Genomic DNA, 18377 nt, shown 5'->3' on the forward strand with positions numbered 1-18377 from the left:
TTGTATTTATCATATAGAGTAGTTTTACTTTCCACTCACTCTCCCTGAGCAGGAAGAAGTTCAGTCTGTGAGTAACAAGCTACAAAGTGGGCCATTCCTTTTCTAAAACCAGGATGGTTTAGCACAGTGAGAAAATAAATTAGTAATTTTCCTACTAATCTATTTTTCTTTTGCAATTGGATAGAAATCAACAACAATAAAACCAACTTCTCAGAATAACTATAGGCCTCTTGGCAAATAAGAATAGTTTTTAATTGTTAAACAGGTATTTCTTTTTCCGCTGACGTATATTCTGACACAAAACCTAAACTCATAAAAGCCCTAAAAGAAGAGGAAGGAAAACTGATGAAGTACAGTTCAGACCAAATGATGCCATCTAGCTATCAAATAAATTATTCATCGTAGCTATTTATATGGTGTAATCCTTATACTTACCTGACAATGTGCTGACGAATTCTTCTTTCTACTATATTTTCCTCAGTCGACTTATTCAAGTCTGAGAAGAAAGGTGAGAAAACAGTGGATTCTCTCTCTCTTCTTAGAAAGTACTTAGATTATGTATGTTATTCTAAGTTTAGATTTAAAAAATTAAATTATTATATTTACAGGAAGGAGAGTCTCATCTATGTGACTCCTTTAAAGGATGAGAGTATAAATGTAATTAGGGGACAAACTGGGTCATCCAACTCTGCTTTATTATTTCATGAATCACTGAATCATAGGCCTGGCAGGGACCTTGAGAGTCACACCACCAATCTCAGCAAGAAGACATTACATATACCAGACGACCACCAATCCCATTTTTATTGCCTCACTGAGAACTTCCCACATTTTGCCTTATAACTCATTGCCTGGATATCAGAATAGTCTTTCCTAATGAATAACTGAATTCTTCATGTTGCTTTCTTACCTTCTTATATTAGCCCAGAAGAGTCTGTATAATTAACTCATAATTTTCTCCAACTAAAAATTATTTTATTTTATTTTCTGGTTTCAAAAGATTTTCACAATCAGAGTATAGTTAAGTGCATGGGCTCAAATCCTGCTTCCACAGCTTACTATCTGTGTGACCTTGGGGAAATTTTTAAACCTCTCCGTGCCTCAGTTTCATCATCAAACAGTACCTACTTCATAGGGTTCTTATGAGGATTAAATTAAATGAGTTAATATCTGTAAATCTCTTGAATAAATATTGGCATATAGTATTATAAAAATATTTGTTAAAAATTGAAAGCACTTTAAAAAATAAAAAGGAAAGAAAATTTAGAAAAAACAACAAAAGAAACAAATCACCAATAACCTCACTCTGGAGATAACTGTTTGCATTTTGATGTTTCCTTCTGTCCTATGTATATATAAATCACACAGATTGCATATGATTGGGATGATGCTCTATTTGAGAAAAGGGTCTACATCATGAACTTCTTCACTTAATGTTATTTTATGGGCATATCCATAAAATATCTTTAAATATCTTTGAAAATATCTCAATGTCCTTAAAAATCTTTGAAAATCATATTTAGGTGTTTTACAGCAATTCATTTTATGGGCTTACCCCATCTCAGCAATCCCCCTATTATTGAGCTATGAGATTGTTTTCAGTATTTCCTTGTTTTAGCTAATGCAGTGATAAATATCTTGGTAAATAATTTTTTATCTACCTCCTTGAATATTTCTACTCTAAGTTTTCTTGAAAGGATATTTTGAAGACTTCAGGTACAAACTGTTAATTTGTGTTCCAGAAAGAAATGTATTAATTGATGCTCCTATGAAGCAGTGTATGAGACAGCATCTCTCATGGCAACATTAAATATTACTTTTTTTATTTTAAGAAGATGTTGGGGGTAGGAATTTATTAATTTATTTATTTTTGCTGTGTTGGGTCTTCGTTTCTGTGCGAGGGCTTTCTCGCACAGTTGTGGCAAGCGGGGGTCACTCTTCATCGCCGTGCACTGGCCTCTATCGCAGCCTCTCTTGTTGCGGAGCACAGGCTCAATAGTTGTGGCTTATGGGCCTAGTTGCTCCGTGGCATGTGGGCTCCTTCTAGACCAGGGCTCGAACCCGTGTCCCCTGCATTAGCAGGCAGATTCTCAACCACTGCGCCACCAGGGAAGCCCTAAATATTACTTTTAAAAAAGGAAAAACTTCCCAATTTAATGATAAAAATCATGTTTAAGATGCTAATTTGAATGTTTTGATTCCTGGTGGAAGTGAATGTTTCTGAATATCAAAATTAGTGAATTTTTATTAAGTTATGCCTTAGTCTTTGGCTGTATAATTGGAAGTTATTGTTCTTTTACATTTTCCCTTGTGTCATGCTTTCTAACTTTAATCCACTCTGTGGCTCTCCTCTAGGGTTTTTTTGCTTCCTTGGGTTCTTTTCTTACCCTGGTTTCCAAGATAAGGGGCTACTTAGTATTGGGGCCAGACTACTTGTTTTGGCAAGAATTTATAAATCAGGAGAATTTATCATGTTCCTATTTATGCAAGTCATGAATAATCATCAAGTGACTGGTATGAGTAAGTATTAATCTAGGTACTAGGAGGTAAGAGAGGTGCTTGCCCTCCCAGAGTTTAAAGTCTAACTGGAGAGAAACGTCTAAGCCATGAAACAATTAGTGATCGATACAAGGCAGCCTACACTGGGTGAATTGTGTAATACAGATGTAGATACTAAGTGCTATGGTCATTTAAAGAAAGGAGAGATCAATGATGATGTGAGTAATCATCAATGAGGTTGGCCTTGGCAGAGGGAAGGACAGGCGGTTCAGGTGAAAAGAACTACAGAAGTAAATGGAAGCTTAGTATAGATACAAAGAGCATGGATTTTTGTGTCAGACTTGGGTGGGAAGTCTCAGCTCCACCATTTACTAGCTTTAACCTTAAGCAAGTTTATTAACCAAACTCTCGGTTTGAACCCCAACCCTGCCATTTATGAACTTTGTGTCAAAGCTAATCATTGGGGCAAACTAATAATTTCTTGGTAATGGTAAATCTAACTTTGCTCATGGATAACATCAGGGTAATCAGAGTACCTACCTCATAGCATTGTTGTGGGGATTAAATATGAAAACAGGGGCCTGGCACATTATAAGCACTCAATAGTGTTAGTTTTCATCATTAACCTCTTTAAGCATCAATTTAGTAAATCACTTGTTTTTATGATGTAATAATGACTTTCCACCATAATAGATAACCATTGGTGTTTTGATAGAGAGAATTGGACAGATTTGTTACTGCAAAGGAGAAAAAGAAACTGGAACTGGAGGTTTTTCCCCAAATCATGATGCACATCTTATATTTTGAAGTGGAATGCTTGGCTCTTCTCTCAAGGTCAGTTTACTGTCAATTATAGCCCACATCCACTGACCTATGTCTCTCTCCATTTGGGCTTGAGAGCCTAATTTTTCTCTGCAAGACCCAAAGTCAGTTGACTTTTTAAAGATCAAATTCAGTGCTCCCATTAATACATCCTAAATAAAAGATGTAATTAACATTCCTAAAAATGGGAATGTTAATTAAAAAAGTAATTAAGTAAAGGAGTTAATTAAAGTACCTAGTAGGTAAAGAAGTATTATATTAGCAACACTAAAGAGGATGAAAGGATTTAGAAAAATCAAAACTCTAAGTGTGAAGGTTTTAAAATATAGACACACTTTTTTTTTTTGACACTCCTCCCTTCATAAGATGGAGCCTAGTTCCCCTTTCATTGAATGTGGGCTGGATTTAGTGACTATATAGAATGTGATGGAAGGGACAGTGTTTGACTTCTAAAACTTGGCCATAGGAAACTTTGCAGCATCCTCCTTCTATTTAGTATCACACTCTTTAGGGGAACCCAGCAGTCATGTTTTAAGGAACCTCAAGAGGCCCTATGGAGAGGTCCACGTGTTAAGAACTCAAGGTCTCCCACCAACAGCCAGCACAAACTTGCCAGCATTGTGAATGAGCCATCTTGGAATTGACTCCTCCAGTCCCAGTCAAGCCTTAAAATGCTGCAGCCCCAGCCAATATCTTGACTGCAACCTTATGAGAGACCCAAGCCAAACCCACACAGCTAACCTCCTCCCAAATAATAAAAGTTTACTTTTAAGTCATTAAGTTCGGGGATAATTGAACATGATATACAATGAGATACTTAACCTAATTCACTTGAGAAAAAAACAAGTCAAATACTCATAGTTAATTAGAGGAAAATTTTGTTAAGCAAAATTGAAGAAAATAATTGGAAAATATCAATCAGGAAATTGACTACAACCAGGTCACACATTTTGGCAGAGACTAGCTAGCTGTCCATCAAAGCCATTTCTTCTTTTTCCTGGATATTACTGCTGGATGACATTTCACATCTAACTGCTGGGAAATGCAGTTAGATGTGGCAATAAGGTTGAGTGCTAACCAACTGAAATGAAAGCCTCCATGCTGTCTCTTTTTCTGTCTGCTGGCTAAATCTTGACAACCAGGGTGATCTCGGAAGTCATATGCTGAAGATGACAGAGCCCCTATTAGCATAGGTTCCTGATAACTGTGGAGCAGACAGCACCCCGCACCGCCCACACTCATCCCAAACCTTGCTAATGGAGGATTTGTCATCTTCATTGTGGCTTCAAAGTTCTTCTTGGGCAGTGTATTAGTCAGTGTTTTCCAGAGAAACAGAACCAATAGATGATAGATAAATTAGTATAGACATAGATATTTAGAAAGAGACTTATCATGAGGGATTAGCTCACGCACTTACAGAAGCTGAGAAGTCCCACAGTGTGCTGACTTAAACTGGAGGCCCAGAAAAGCTGATAGTGTTGTTCCAGTCCACACCCAAAGGCCCAAGAACCAGGGGATCCAATGATGTAAGTCCCAGTCTGAGTCTGAAGGCCCAAGAACCAGGGGCACCAATGTTGGAGGGCAGGAGAAAATGGATGTCCCAGCATAAGTAGAGAACAAATTCACCCCTCCTCTACCATTTTGTTTTATCCAGGTCCTCAACAGATTGGATGATGCCCACCCACATTGGTGAGGGCAATCTTCTTTACTCAGACTTCCCATTCAAAAGTTAGTCTCTTCTAGAAACATCCTACAGACACATCCAGAAATAATGTTTTACCAACTATCTGGGCATCATTTAGTTCAGTAAAGTTGACACATAAAATTAACCACCTGCTTAATTCAGCCACCAGATTGGGGAGGGAAATGAACAAAAGTATGCAGCTTTCTTAACTACCTCATCCAGGAAGTGATACACATCACTTTGCTCACATTCCATTGGTGCAAATTAGTCATTTGGCCTCACCTAAATGAAAAACAAGCTGGGAAGTGTAGTACCCCATTGGGCCACTGCTCTCTAGCAACAACTCTACACAAAGGAAATGGGGTATGATCTTTGGTTAACCTGCCATGGTCTATCCCTTCTCCTTACACACAGAGCATACTCAACTCCCAAGGGGGATGACTAAAAGGTCCATCTAGATATTGCCTCCAGCTCCAGGTCCAGCACCTCCAGGATGTGCACAGTCTTCTGCATAAGACCTGGATGTCTCTTCTTGGGTTCTAAAAAACTGGAAACTAGGAAGACAAGTTATCCCTCATATACAATAGAAAATGATGGTAGTAACAGGGACATGATAATCATATCATTGATCCATAGAAATGCTGAAACTCTGTCAGGTTATTATACAGTCCTTTTGTCCTAGGGGGTGGGTAAATTCCTTGATTAGGCTTTGTTCTGATTTCTGGAAGAAATTCACTTGTCTGCTATTCCCCAAAGCTCCTGTTCAAGCTTCCAGGAGTTTGTTTCTTCCTTGCCTTTTCTGGCCACATCTAAAATGGATATTCAGGAGTATGCCCTCCTTAGGTCCTGTACAAATGTTCAGGACTGCTTCCTGCTAGTACAGGTATTGGGGCCCAAGTGTTGTTTTTTAAGGCTCAAATATTTAAGGGCTTCTTTGGCAATAAAATGCCTTCAGCAACTTAGACTTCTCTGCTACTTGCTTCCATTAGTTTCATGTGCCATTAACCATACTCAAGATTTTCCTACCTCCAGCCCGAATAGTTTCCTAGCTTCTTGACCCCGGCTTCTCTTTCTCAGCTTAATGATGGCTCTTTTGAGATTATCCAAAACAGCTATGCCCTTAATATGATCTTTGATATAAGGTTGTGTCATTAAAGAAACTTTTTCTCTCGAAGTCTCTCTCAGCCTCACCTATTACGGTTTAAAATCTAGCAACACCTTTTATTCTGTTTGCAACCAGGTCCTGCCTTTGCCCTCTTCCTTCTCTGGTGACCCTGGTTTCTCTGCTATGCATCCACTCAGCAGCAGGGGCATTGCTGCCTATGCCATTTAAGCATCAAGGGAAAATGAGTTTAATTTTTGGCAATTGTTCTAAATGTCATCTGTATTCCAGAACAGTTAATTTTCCTAATTTGGCAGAGTGTGGGCAATTCAAATAGAATTCAAAGGTAGATTTAATATAAGCACACAAACACTCAGGTCTAGATAAATAGCAGTGAAGAACAGCCTTTTGCCAGAGTGCTCACGGAATAGAATCATTTAAGTTTTAACATTATGAATGTAAAAATATATATTTTTTCAACCAAATAAAAGGATTTTGTTGGACTTTTCTGTGGCAAAACTGTTCTATTCAAAAAAATAACTGAGTTTTCTGCCATGTAGCATGCTGATGATTGGAACTATGGCTATTCAAGGTATGGAAGACTATGGTACAAGATATTAGCACACAGTTGGCTTCACAATTAAGCAAAAGACAGTCTTCCAGATTATTTTCTGTCTCATGAAGGGAAATATAATTTTCTTTCTTGGACATATCTACGATGGTAGAAATAAAAGACCTGCAAATTAATGGTTTCCACATAGTTGATGATGCTGGTGAAGGACGAGAGAGGAGAGAAAAGGAAGAGGAGGATAAGAAGAGGAAAAGAGGGCTTCCCTGGTGACGCAGTGGTTGGGAGTCCGCCTGCCGATGCAGGGGACGCGGGTTCGTGCCCCGGTCCGGGAAGATCCCACATGCTGCGGAGCGGCTGGGCCCGTGAGCCATGGCCGCTGAGCCTGCGCATCCGGAGCCTGTGCTCCGCAACGGGAGAGGCCACAACAATGAGAGGCCCGTGTACCACAAAAAAAAAAAAAAAAAAAAAAAAGAAGAGGAAAAGAGAAGAAGAAGGAGGAAAGGAAAAGAAGAGGAAGAGATTATTTTGGATCCTGGTGATGACCCAATACAGTAATTTGTCAGCAGTACTTAATCAACATGATCATGGTTCCCAAGTACTTCCAAAAACCCAAGTTCTGCTGTTACAAAGCAGCCCGCTAAAGATAATGTGTATCTAATGATAGAACACCAAACAGGATTTCTCTCTCAGCCTTTGTCTCACTTATCTTAAGTTTCATCAGAGTCCTGCAAAGTAAACAGTATTATTCCTGTTTTACAGATGAAAAAACCATGGCTCGGATGTGTGCCATTTCAGGGCACATGTTAGAAATGTATTTCCTGGCATGAGTCGGACTATGTAACGAGTCCTGGCTAACAAGTTGTGAGGTGGGACAATGCCTGTTGAGACCTTTCAGATTCTTTTTCCCTCTAGCTGGACAACCAGTAACATTTGAAAAGGTAGTTGCATCATATTGGGTCCCTGAGAGCCTCCCTGTTGACCTGTCAGAGTCAGGTAGCAAGAGACTATGGAGTTGTAGCAGCATCGTGTAGCTCATCCTGAATGACCAGAGGTAGTTAACTTAAAAAAGGTCTTCTAGCAAAAAATACATATGAAAAAAGTCTAGATTTTCTTTCTTTATAATAGATAAGAATCTTGATCCAATTTTTGTTTTAAATGAGTGGAGCAATATATGGGGCTTCACTTCAAATTGCCGCTTTAGGATTCTCAACCTTGACAGCAGTTATACAAAATAAGGATAAAGTTCCACTTAATTATATAAATTCTTATCCATCTCTCAAATGAAAATAGAGATCAAAATTAGATTTAAAAATGATTAAGAACAGGGGCACAAGCTAATCCAGTTATTTGTTTCTCACCTAAAAGCTTTCTAGATTTTTTAGGTAAGTGTTTTTAAAATATCTATTCCTGTATTTTTTGAAGAATTTAGAGAAACCCAAATAGCTTTCATTATTTCATATAAAGTAAAAACAAAAGGCATAGTTTACATTGTCCAATTATATGGTAGCAAGAAGAATGTTATGCTTGAATCAGGGGTAAATATTACTTCTAATTTTTTTCGATAGATAATTTGAAATATAATTTTAAAAGATCAAATCAGCATTAAAGATTCAGATTTACATGAAAGTTAACAAACACAATAAAACATCTTAATAAATAGTTTTATTTTAAAATGATATGACACACTTGCTATTAACATATATGGCATCAAATGCCCTAATAAAAAGCCAAGAACCTTAATAACTGCCCTTTTAGAATATCAAAAACAAATAATCAACATCAAATTATTTTTCTTGTTTGGCAAGAACAGTAAAATTTAAAGCACGATGAGAACCATAAAACTAAAACTCTCAATACACTATATAGAATAACCTATCTTTGCTTTCTTGTATGACATTTGTTTGGAGCCTGGCTAGGAAGCATGAAGATGGTAGTGCGAAAACAAGGCTGGCTCTTCCTGAAACACAGGAGAATTAATAAAGCAGAGGAAAACACTGTCTGCTACTCATATTTCCCTGAAATAAAATAATAATCATGGTAAAATGATTTCTAAATATGCCACACTTTTATGAGCCTAAAATTGGGAGGTTAAAAATGTAAATTAAGCATCTGCAGGAAGCTGAATAACCAAAACAATCCATATAATTATGGCATCTCATTCTGAGGTTGATGGCAAATTCTTCATTCACGACCTGTGAAAGACTTCTCTTGTCCTTAAAGTCAACATTAAGGCATGCCAAGTCTCCTATAAGAAAATTATTCTAATGATAGCTTTAAATGTTACAGTTCTATAATTATAAAATATTCTCCTAGTAGATACATAGACTTGAGTGTACATAAACTTGCACACTAGCAAACAGAAATGATAGGTGCACTCTTAAAAGTAACCCATGGATTTTTGAACTCAGTTTTTTATGTTTAAAATAACGTCTTACTTTACATCACTGTAAAGTGCTAGTGCACAAGTCAGGCCAATTACTTCCCAAGGCTTATGTCCATATGAAAGTTGGAAGGAAAGAATATTATAGAATACTATGAACCATAAAATGATATGGCTGAAAATCAGCTGAAAGCCGATATGTCAATTCTCTTTACAAATCATTTTATACTGAGAAAAGCCAGTGAGATTTCATCGTAATTCTTTTTATTGTAGTCATTCTTTATGCCCAATTCTGGGAAAGGGTAAACCCCATTACAGAGAACTATAAGGATCTGTCTTATTCCTTTGTCACAGTGGAATATAGTTGGTGGTATTAAATCTTGCTGAACAGGTGAACCATTGGTGAAGGTTGTGAATCTCTTTTGTCAGACCACATTTTTGTGGTAGCAGTTATTGCTGCAATGGAATCTGGCCTTCAGATTGGAAAACCTTCTCCTAATATATACATAGAACATTTGTTGTTTAACTTTATATGAATAATACAGGTTTTGCATGTGCCTGTCATTGCACGTGTGAAAGATGAAGCCTAAAATGTTCAAATCTTCTTGCCCAGAATTTTTGCCTCTCACAAAGAAGTAACAAAAAGTAGAGCCACTTGGATTCACACCTTTAATTCCTGATATTCAACTGACATAATTCTCACTCACTCATTTATCCTTATGCCCAGCAGCAAAGGGAAGGCACAAAGGAATTTGGTAGGGCAGTCTCTTTGTCTAAATTTGCACCTCGAAGGACATGTGCCAGTACTGGTCCAGTTGGGTCCCTAAAACAATTAAGTATGAGAGGGATGGACTCATATTTTAAGCAGACAGTAAAGCATGTGAGACTGATAGCAAGGCAAGTAGCTAAGTAGTATAGCATCAAGGGGCATGGCAATTTTGTGGGTAAAAACACCCACAGCCACCAAGAATTTCATGGTTCCAAGCAGTCCTGTAATCCTCTAAGCTACAAACCAGCTATGAAATGGGGAGCCTGGAGGAAAGACATTCTTCTTATGAGGGAGCCAGTACATCATATGAGATGGTCTGCTTTAGGAGCTCCAGATGGCTAAAAAGGACACACAACATTACAAAGAAATCACGGCAGCTCTGCCACAAACAGTTTAAGGTGAACTAAAAAGGAACAGTTTTTATTAAAGTCATTAAGACAATTAAACTGTTCGTTAGCAGCCTGTAGATCCCGGTAGTAATAGAGAAAGGCAGCTTTCTTTGTGGTACTCACCGCTTTGGGCCTCAACGCTGAACAATGAGCTGTCTTCTTTTAAGATTAGGAAGGTGACTCTAAGTTTAGTTTTCTAAAACCTGGTAAAAAGTTAAAGACCTAAACTATGGACCTCTGCAAAAAGAGTTCTGCTTCTCCAGGTCGAGCAATAAAAGCTCTCATAGATAACAACCAGCACCATGTTAAAGAGATAGGCGTAAAGTCACAAATCTCCAGGAAGACTCCAAGACCAGCACCATAGCTATGGTCTGTTCAGTGACTATAACAGTATCACCTGATGTTGCCAAAGTACTTCTAAATAAATATATTTAGAGCCCCAGACCCTCTTTATCAGATTGGAAAAAACAGTGTCTAAAGTTCAGGGTTTTTTGTTACCTGTGTTACCATCACTTTAAATTCAGTTAATCTTTTTCTTGAATTTAGGCACTGACAGGATGAACTACAGCTACACAGCTGAATACCTGGGGAAATCATAACTGATTAAGGCAGTTGTCTAAATCCTGTCAACACAGCACTAGAGGAGACACCCAGATGATGTTCTGAATTGGTTCCTTTTGGAGTAATGGTCTGCCCACATAAAAGGAGAAGTTAAAAGAGATATGCCCTATATATCTGCCCTATATACGCTCGATTTAAATAATGTTGACATAAGTAAGCATATACTTACTATATTTCAATTTTAAAAGTTTAAGGAAGAAAAGGAAGAAATATATTCTAAGTCTTTTTTTCCCTGAATATTTTTTCCTAATTGGGATATATACATATATTTATATGAATATATATGTAGGAATATATATCCTTTAGATCACATAAGAACTATATGTAGTTTGGTAGCACTACAACGTTCATTAATTGCTTCCAAATGAAGAGCTTTGGCTTTTTCTCCTTTAGCATCAGTTTTACAGAACTGAAAAAACGTCCTAACACCTGATTCTCAAATTTGTCTTACTTCAGAAGCTGAAAAATCAGGCTTCTCATTAATTGTTTGTCTGCAATTTGACTAATTAATCCTGTTTCATCAATAAATAAAAACAAAACTCAGCTGATGCCATTTAGCATCTCTGAATAAACATGTATTTTTTAAAAGTATATTTTAAAAAAACACACAGCTCAGACCTACTCACGAAGCCAAGGAGATTATTCCCTTATTGCCTCAACGTCACGCAAACTAGATCCTCAAGCAGGCTAGAATCTGAAAATTTATATATAAACCTCAGAATATGAAATTTATACTGCTGTTAAGCCGGCCTCAACACATGAGAGTCACGGTAAAACAAAAGTTTCTTCAAAAAGCAGTAGAAAACAGAAATCATGTCTATATTATACCAACTATTTCCAAATCAGCAATAGTCTGTTACATAGGATAAGGTAATCCAGCTACATCCAGCTTCCTCTGATGTCCATATAATTTACCATTTTAACCTAATAATTCTTTCACACACCTGTCCTCACTATTTTTATTATCCTCTGATCTTCTCTTTTTGCATTTCGCTTTAACCCTTACTAACACATAGTGTACCTAACCCATCAAATCAATCTGACACCCACAAGAGCTCACTCACATAAATATCCTGACTCACACACTCTGCCAGCCAAGTCACCCACATATTCCACAGTCTTCAATAACAACAAAAACTTCAGACATTAGAATTAGGCTTTAGAATCTACAAAGAAATCACTTTCTCACCTCCCCTTTCCTGCCCTCCCACCCCAATTCCCAGCCCCAGTCCTCTTTAAGAATGGCCCCACTGATCCTGGTAACACAGTAATGGAAACTAAAACAACTCTTGAAGTGGGAAGTTGGAAACACCTCAGAGAAGAATTCTAAAATGCAAGATATTTCTGAGGCTGCATTCCCCATCCCCTTCTTGAACCATAACCGTACCAAGACACTGAGTTAGCATGGATGCTAGGTGTGTGTTTTACAAAGTATTTACTGTTTTGCTCATGGTGCTTCTAATCAAGCAAGTTTGAATTCATGAGGCAAGATCTCACAGGTACTCAGGGCCTGGATATTAGGTGCTCAGAATGATGCCTAGACCATTGTTAGGGGCAGGTGGATTCTGGTGAGGAGTGCAGTTCCCACTGAGTCAGTGTGTTTAGTCTGTCTCTCTCTCTTCTCATTTTAATATTTTTGGCTGTGAGCTTAAGGACTGCTGGATCCTGGCGCAATGACTTGTTGCTTGGCCTGAGTAAATGACACCAGTTTCTAGGCACGGTCCCCAAGAGTCTAGCTGCACTTGTATTGGAGGTTTTCTCCAAACAACAACAAAATGTCACCTGGGAGTGTGCCTGAGCCAATCATGAGTCAACCTGCCTAGATGCTTAGATATCTGGAAATAGGATAAAAACATCTTATTCTTGCCTCTCTGGTGTGAGAACCAGGAAAGACTTCAAGAGTGCGCATAACCAGTATGATAGCTAAATCACAAACAGAAAATGAAATTTATATCAGCAATTAATTTTACTTCATCTAGAAAATGGGCATGTGACACTGCCTAATATCTGACACTACCATTCTGGGTTAAATTCAGATTGTTTGATTTATATAATTTTATTTTACTAGAAAGTTTATTCTTATGACTTAGTTACCACTTCTGTGTACTGGAATAGTTTTGAATATAACATATGTGTTTTTGCATTTTTAAATAATCAGTATCCTCAAGCTTCGAAATATTCAAAGTCAAAACCCCATATTTTAGTGTTTAGCCAAATTACAGGAAGAATAAATTTAGCAAGAAAATGGATAAGCACCTTTGAGAATTAAATGTAAGCCTTATTATGTGATTAGCGCTTACATTCTTTTTCACAAAATAGGTTGCTAATTGATCCTACACCTCCTAGTGTCCAAAGAATAATATCCCATATCATGTAAAAGAAATCGTTTGCACACTGGATTGTTAGAAGTATTTTGCTATAGAAGTAGAAGCTGATGGCCATTACAGATTAATTACTCTCAGCTCTTGAGGACTGGTGAAGCTGGTTGTGGTTTCTTCATGCATCTTACATGGCTTTTCTTCTACATAAAAGTACATAGAGAACAAAAACACTCACTGGCTGTTCGTTTGGGAAATAGACTTTCCTCGCCAGGCAAATAAACTGCACTGTTACTTTTAAGAAATGTGTTGTGTTTTGTTTTGCTTTGCTTTGTTCTGTTCATATAAAATGCCAAGGCAGACTCTCAAGAAGTTCACAACCAGAATTAACTCTGTACAGCGAGAGCATCTTCCTCTACCAAGGACAGCTCCAGGGTGTTTTCATTAGTGCTGGTTTTCATCCTGAAGTTGAAGGAACCGTAGAGTTTCGCAGACTCTTTGGAAGAGGCAAACCTGTCACGCCGATATAGCTCCCCCTTCCACATGGACATCATTAGCAAACAGGAAAGAACGACCCCCCCAAGCGTGAGAAGGCAGAGGCCGGCAATCACACAGCGGTCTAGGTGAGCCCCCAGCCTCGCGCTCTCCTTCTCCAGACGTTCCATCTCCCGGGCCGGCACAGTGTTGGGATCCACAGTCACATCCCGTGGGACAACGTAAGAGATGATCACCAGCAAGATGCCAGTGACCAAGAACAAGATGGCGCTTATGAAACCATAGTCTACTGACTTCCCTGAAGAGGTGGCTTCCGAGCTTGCATCATCTTCATCTTCGGATATCAGCGATATGGCAGCCTCGGGGGACCACTCATTTGGATTTCCCCAGCCAAGGTCTCCCAGGTGCTTACTCCCTTTTGCTGAAGGGGAGCGCCGGTTCCTTTGCTCCAGGTTGATATTCTCATCCACATAGGTAAAAGAAGTTTCTAATTCCTGGCTACAGCAGTCACAGACTTTCTGTTCTGCTGTTATTTGGTTGTTCCCTGAGTTGAGAAGCCCTGGTGGCAAGAAGTCTAGCTGAATAGCACTGTCTTGCAGTGAGGGGGAAGGGGATGCTGGAGAAGGGCTAAGTTTAGACCCTTCCCTCTCTGGTGCTCTTGGTGTCGACGTACAATGTCTCTGGCAGCAGAGAGCAGCTTTAGTGGCTGCTGCATCTGCCTGGTCCCTGGGAAGCCCTCCTGAACTCCAGTCCACAGCATCACACAGGGCTGCCTGGCTGCTCTTCTTAGCAAGATAGTGGAGCTCCATTGGAGCTAGTCAGACATCCCCCAGCAGCTTCCAGAAAGTCTGCCAATAGCAACACAGTTAGATAAGAACCCAACAGGAGCTAAGACCGCACCACCAGCAGTATTGCTCCTGAGGCCCTCATCTCCTTTGTAGCCACAGGTCTTGACACTTCAGCCCCAATTCCTCCTAAAAGAGGTAAGAGAAAGGAGAGGCTACCTAGTGGTGGGAAAGTGTGAGAAGGGCAAATCCTCTGTCTTATCACAGGGATTAACACTGAGAAATTTAGGCCAGGGTAGAAAAGGAACATGGAGGAAGTGGCAGTGTCTCTGAAGAAAGCATTGCCGTCACCAAGCCAAATTTATCCAAGGACTCACACATTTCGGTGACAGGATCCCTCAAACGAGAAGGCAGGTTTCCTGCATAGAGATACAAATGAGAAAAGCAGGGACCTTTTTTAGCAGAGCTGCTGATTTTCTGAAGAATCTAGGGAAGCACAGACTTCTCAACAATTCAGTTAAATTATAAGTGTTTAGACTCTCTGTAGTTCAGAACAGATTCTAAGACAGATTAGTGTTAGAGCGTCACCATGGGTGAACCAATCAGTATGTCACTATCAGTTGGGCTCTGTTGGAGCTGGGGCTCAGCATTTTGACTGGGTAGCTCTGAAATGGGTGAAAGATGGCTAGCTTGATCAGCCACCCCTCCTAACCTTACACTTTGTATATCCAGAGACCCTAGTCACACAGCCTTGTTCACAGTGCTTCCATTCTCAGCTTACTGCCAGATGGTGGTAGCATGTTCTGGACCCAAAAGTATGTGGACGACACACCCCATTGTGTGATCTCTGCAAAACACAATGGGCTAGCCCACTCCTATACACACACACACACACACACACACACACACACACACACACAGCTGCCTGCTCCAGGTATAGGTCTGCTACTCCCACTCACTGGGTCCGAGTGGGTATGAGTTCCTCTACTTCGGCATGGTTTGCTAACAAATGTGTACAGGAAATCAACTGTCTAGAAGTTTTCACAAATCCAATCTAGAAGTAAACTGACAATAAAAGACAAATCATCAACCCACAGAGTCACAGTTTTGTTGAGGCAAATAGGTGGAAAGCTATTTCCAAAGTTACCTCTGGAACTCTGTATCCGTCACATGCCCTCAGCCCCACCACAGCAAGGCACATTTATGGGATAGAAGTTTGTGTTGAGCAGAAAACCAGTTGCCCATCTTTCTCTGCCTCTGCCATCTTTCTGAGGAATAAAAATGTACTTTCCACTATCACCAAGTACAGAGGTTTCAAGCAAGGGCCCTTTTTATTTTCCTTCCAAGTTCAGGGTAATAACTGATTTAACTCATGTCTTGGAAGCTTATTATGCTTCAAAATCCACATCCCAGCAGCTGGTAAACCCACACAGAAACGCAGGTAGGCTAACCTAAAGTCCACCTGGCAACTCACTTAAAATATGGGAGAGGAAATTTACATGTTTTCTGTTCTACATTAGAGTTTGTTTAAAACACACACACACACACACACACACACACACACTCACTTCTCTCCTATTATCGGTGTTTCTCTGGGGCTAAAACAGATAAAAACCAAACCCAAAACAAAAGCAAACAAAATCAGGTGCAGGAAAAACACAACTGAACCAGAGCTTTCCTTTAGTAGGTGGACAGACCCCCACTGCAGGATCCCTCAGTGAAGGAAGCGATGATAACGGGTTTGACCAATTACTGAAATGAGAAATCATCTCGCAGTTCCCTCAAACATTAGGCGCTGTGATTAACCCTTGGCACAAATAACCCATCAAATTGGATTACTTTAGATAAAAATCGGCAGAGTCCCTTATGGGACTTCCAATTTATAACAAAGAGGGAGAGAAATCTCCACTTAATTCCCTTCTCCTGCTTCTTTTTCTCTTAAAAGGGAGACTGCTTGTTCCATCGGAACAAGCCGCACAGTCGATTTCCTTTGCAGCTCCGTTATCCGGGGCTTCCATTCTCAGGGGAGAATGGATAATCCCAGGGGACCAGCTAAAGGCTCTTTCCTTCAGTCTACTCCCTCTCGTCTCTGGTTTAAGAGCGCGGTTAATAAAACTGCACCGCAAAACGAGGGGTCAGCACTCTCCCTTGTCCGTCTGCCAGCAATTAAGGACATTAATATTTGCATTGGAACTAACTGACACAGGCGAGGCTGGTCTGGGGGAGGCGACCTCGGGATCCGTCCTGCGCGCGCTGTGCGGGAAGGGCGCGCCGCGAGCTCCGGGCAGCGGTGTCCTTCGCGGAATCAGTCAATCCATTCCGGGTGAACTCCGCGTCCGCCGAGGTACCCAGTGTTGGGCTGCGTTCGCCAAATACCCTAAGGCAAGGCAGGCACCTTGGGCAAGGACTGGGGACGCTCGGCCAGGCTCTCGGGGTCTCTCCCTCGCCCCAGCGCCTCCTCCCCGTCCCTCTCTCCGCCACTCACCTCCTGCCTTGGCCACCCAGCGATGCTCGAGCACCGCGCGCTTCTCCCTGCGCGGCTCCTCGGGAAAGTACCCCGCTCACAAGCCGCAGCACTTGTAGCCTCTGCGCGCCGCTGGGCTCCGTGGGGTGGGCAGCGCCTGCTGTGCCGGTTGGGCGGGCCGGGGCGGGGCTCGGCTCTCCCTCTTGCTGAGCATCCCGGGAGATGTAGTGCGGTTCGGCCTCCCTGCCTCCCTCCTGTCTCTCTTCTGTCCTACCTTCTCGTTTTTGCCCTTCCTGAAGACGAGTTCCCGCTATACCTCCGTGCTCCGGCCTGGCACGTTAGAAGAAATCGCTGGCTCTTAAACTCAGGCTTAGGTCCCCTAGCCTCAGGTGTGGCCACAGGATTATGAGGGAAGGAGTGTATATTTAGTTACAACTATGTGCCAGGCAATATGCATATTTCGTTTTGTTTAAAAGTCAGAACAAATCCTCCACGTAGATTTTATTAATCCTCATTTTACAGATAAGGAAAGAGGCTCAGAGGAATTAAGTGCCTCATCCAGGGTTACAAAGACAATTAATGATTGCTAATAAATTGTATCCAAGAATCTGCTTCCAAAGTCATTGCCTTGGTCACAAAATCAGGAGAAATGTGAACATTGAGGGTAAGGGATTGTCCTGTTCTCCTCTGCATCCCCTGTGCCTAGCAGAGTGTTTGAATAATAATGACCCAAAATAACAATAATTAACATACATAGCACTTACTATTGCCAGGCTCTCTGCTAATCACGTTGGATACATTAACTCATTTAATGGTCACAGTTAATTTTTTTTTTTTTTTTGCGGTACGCAGGCCTCTCACTGTTGTGGCCTCTCCCGTTGCGGAGCACAGGCTCCGGACGCGCAGGCTCAGCGGCCATGGCTCACGGGCCCAGCCGCTCCTCGGCATGTGGGATCTTCCCGGACCGGGGCACGAACCCGTGTCCCCTGCATCGGCAGGCGGACTCTCAACCACTGCGCCACCAGGGAAGCCCCACAGTTAATTTTTAAAGTCCTGTAAAAATCCACTTTTGTAAAGATGGGGTTTTACAAAAGAGGAAACTGAATAACAAGCTGAGTAATTTGCCCTAAGTCATACAGCTAGTACTCGGTAGAGGTGGCATGAACCCCCAAAGGTCCTAAGCATTATGCAAATTGAAAGAATGGAAAAAGGACCAGAAGGCAAGAAAAGAAAGGGTTAGGAATAAAGGAAATCTGGAGGTTGAAGCTACTGAGATGTGATTCCTAGGACAGGACAAAGTAACTTCTTTGGGTCACCAGCCTCTTTCTAACCACAGCCAACACTGCGACAGCCAACAGCCAAACAGAATGTGCGGTTTGTGAATCGTCTCCAAGTTTTCAGCATCTCCTTTGGGGTGATTCTAGGGTTATTGATTGTTTTTATCAAAGGGGAGCAAGAGAAGGGTTATAATATAACGT

At 40.6% G+C, this 18377-nt stretch overlaps 1 protein-coding gene and 1 long non-coding RNA gene across 2 annotated transcripts in view; one reads left to right on the forward strand and one right to left on the reverse strand.

Moving 5' to 3' along the window:
- LOC138414315 (uncharacterized) overlaps positions 1 to 18377 on the forward strand; it is a 311603-nt gene that overhangs the window by 275043 nt on the left and 18183 nt on the right. The window lies entirely within an intron of this gene.
- TMEM74 (transmembrane protein 74) lies at positions 13542 to 14459 on the reverse strand. Its single transcript, XM_060035237.1, has one exon. It carries the CDS (start codon positions 14457 to 14459, stop codon positions 13542 to 13544), a length of 918 nt encoding a protein of 305 aa, XP_059891220.1.

Source organism: Delphinus delphis, chromosome 17 (genome assembly GCF_949987515.2).
Source record: "Delphinus delphis chromosome 17, mDelDel1.2, whole genome shotgun sequence".
NCBI lineage: Eukaryota > Metazoa > Chordata > Mammalia > Artiodactyla > Delphinidae > Delphinus > Delphinus delphis.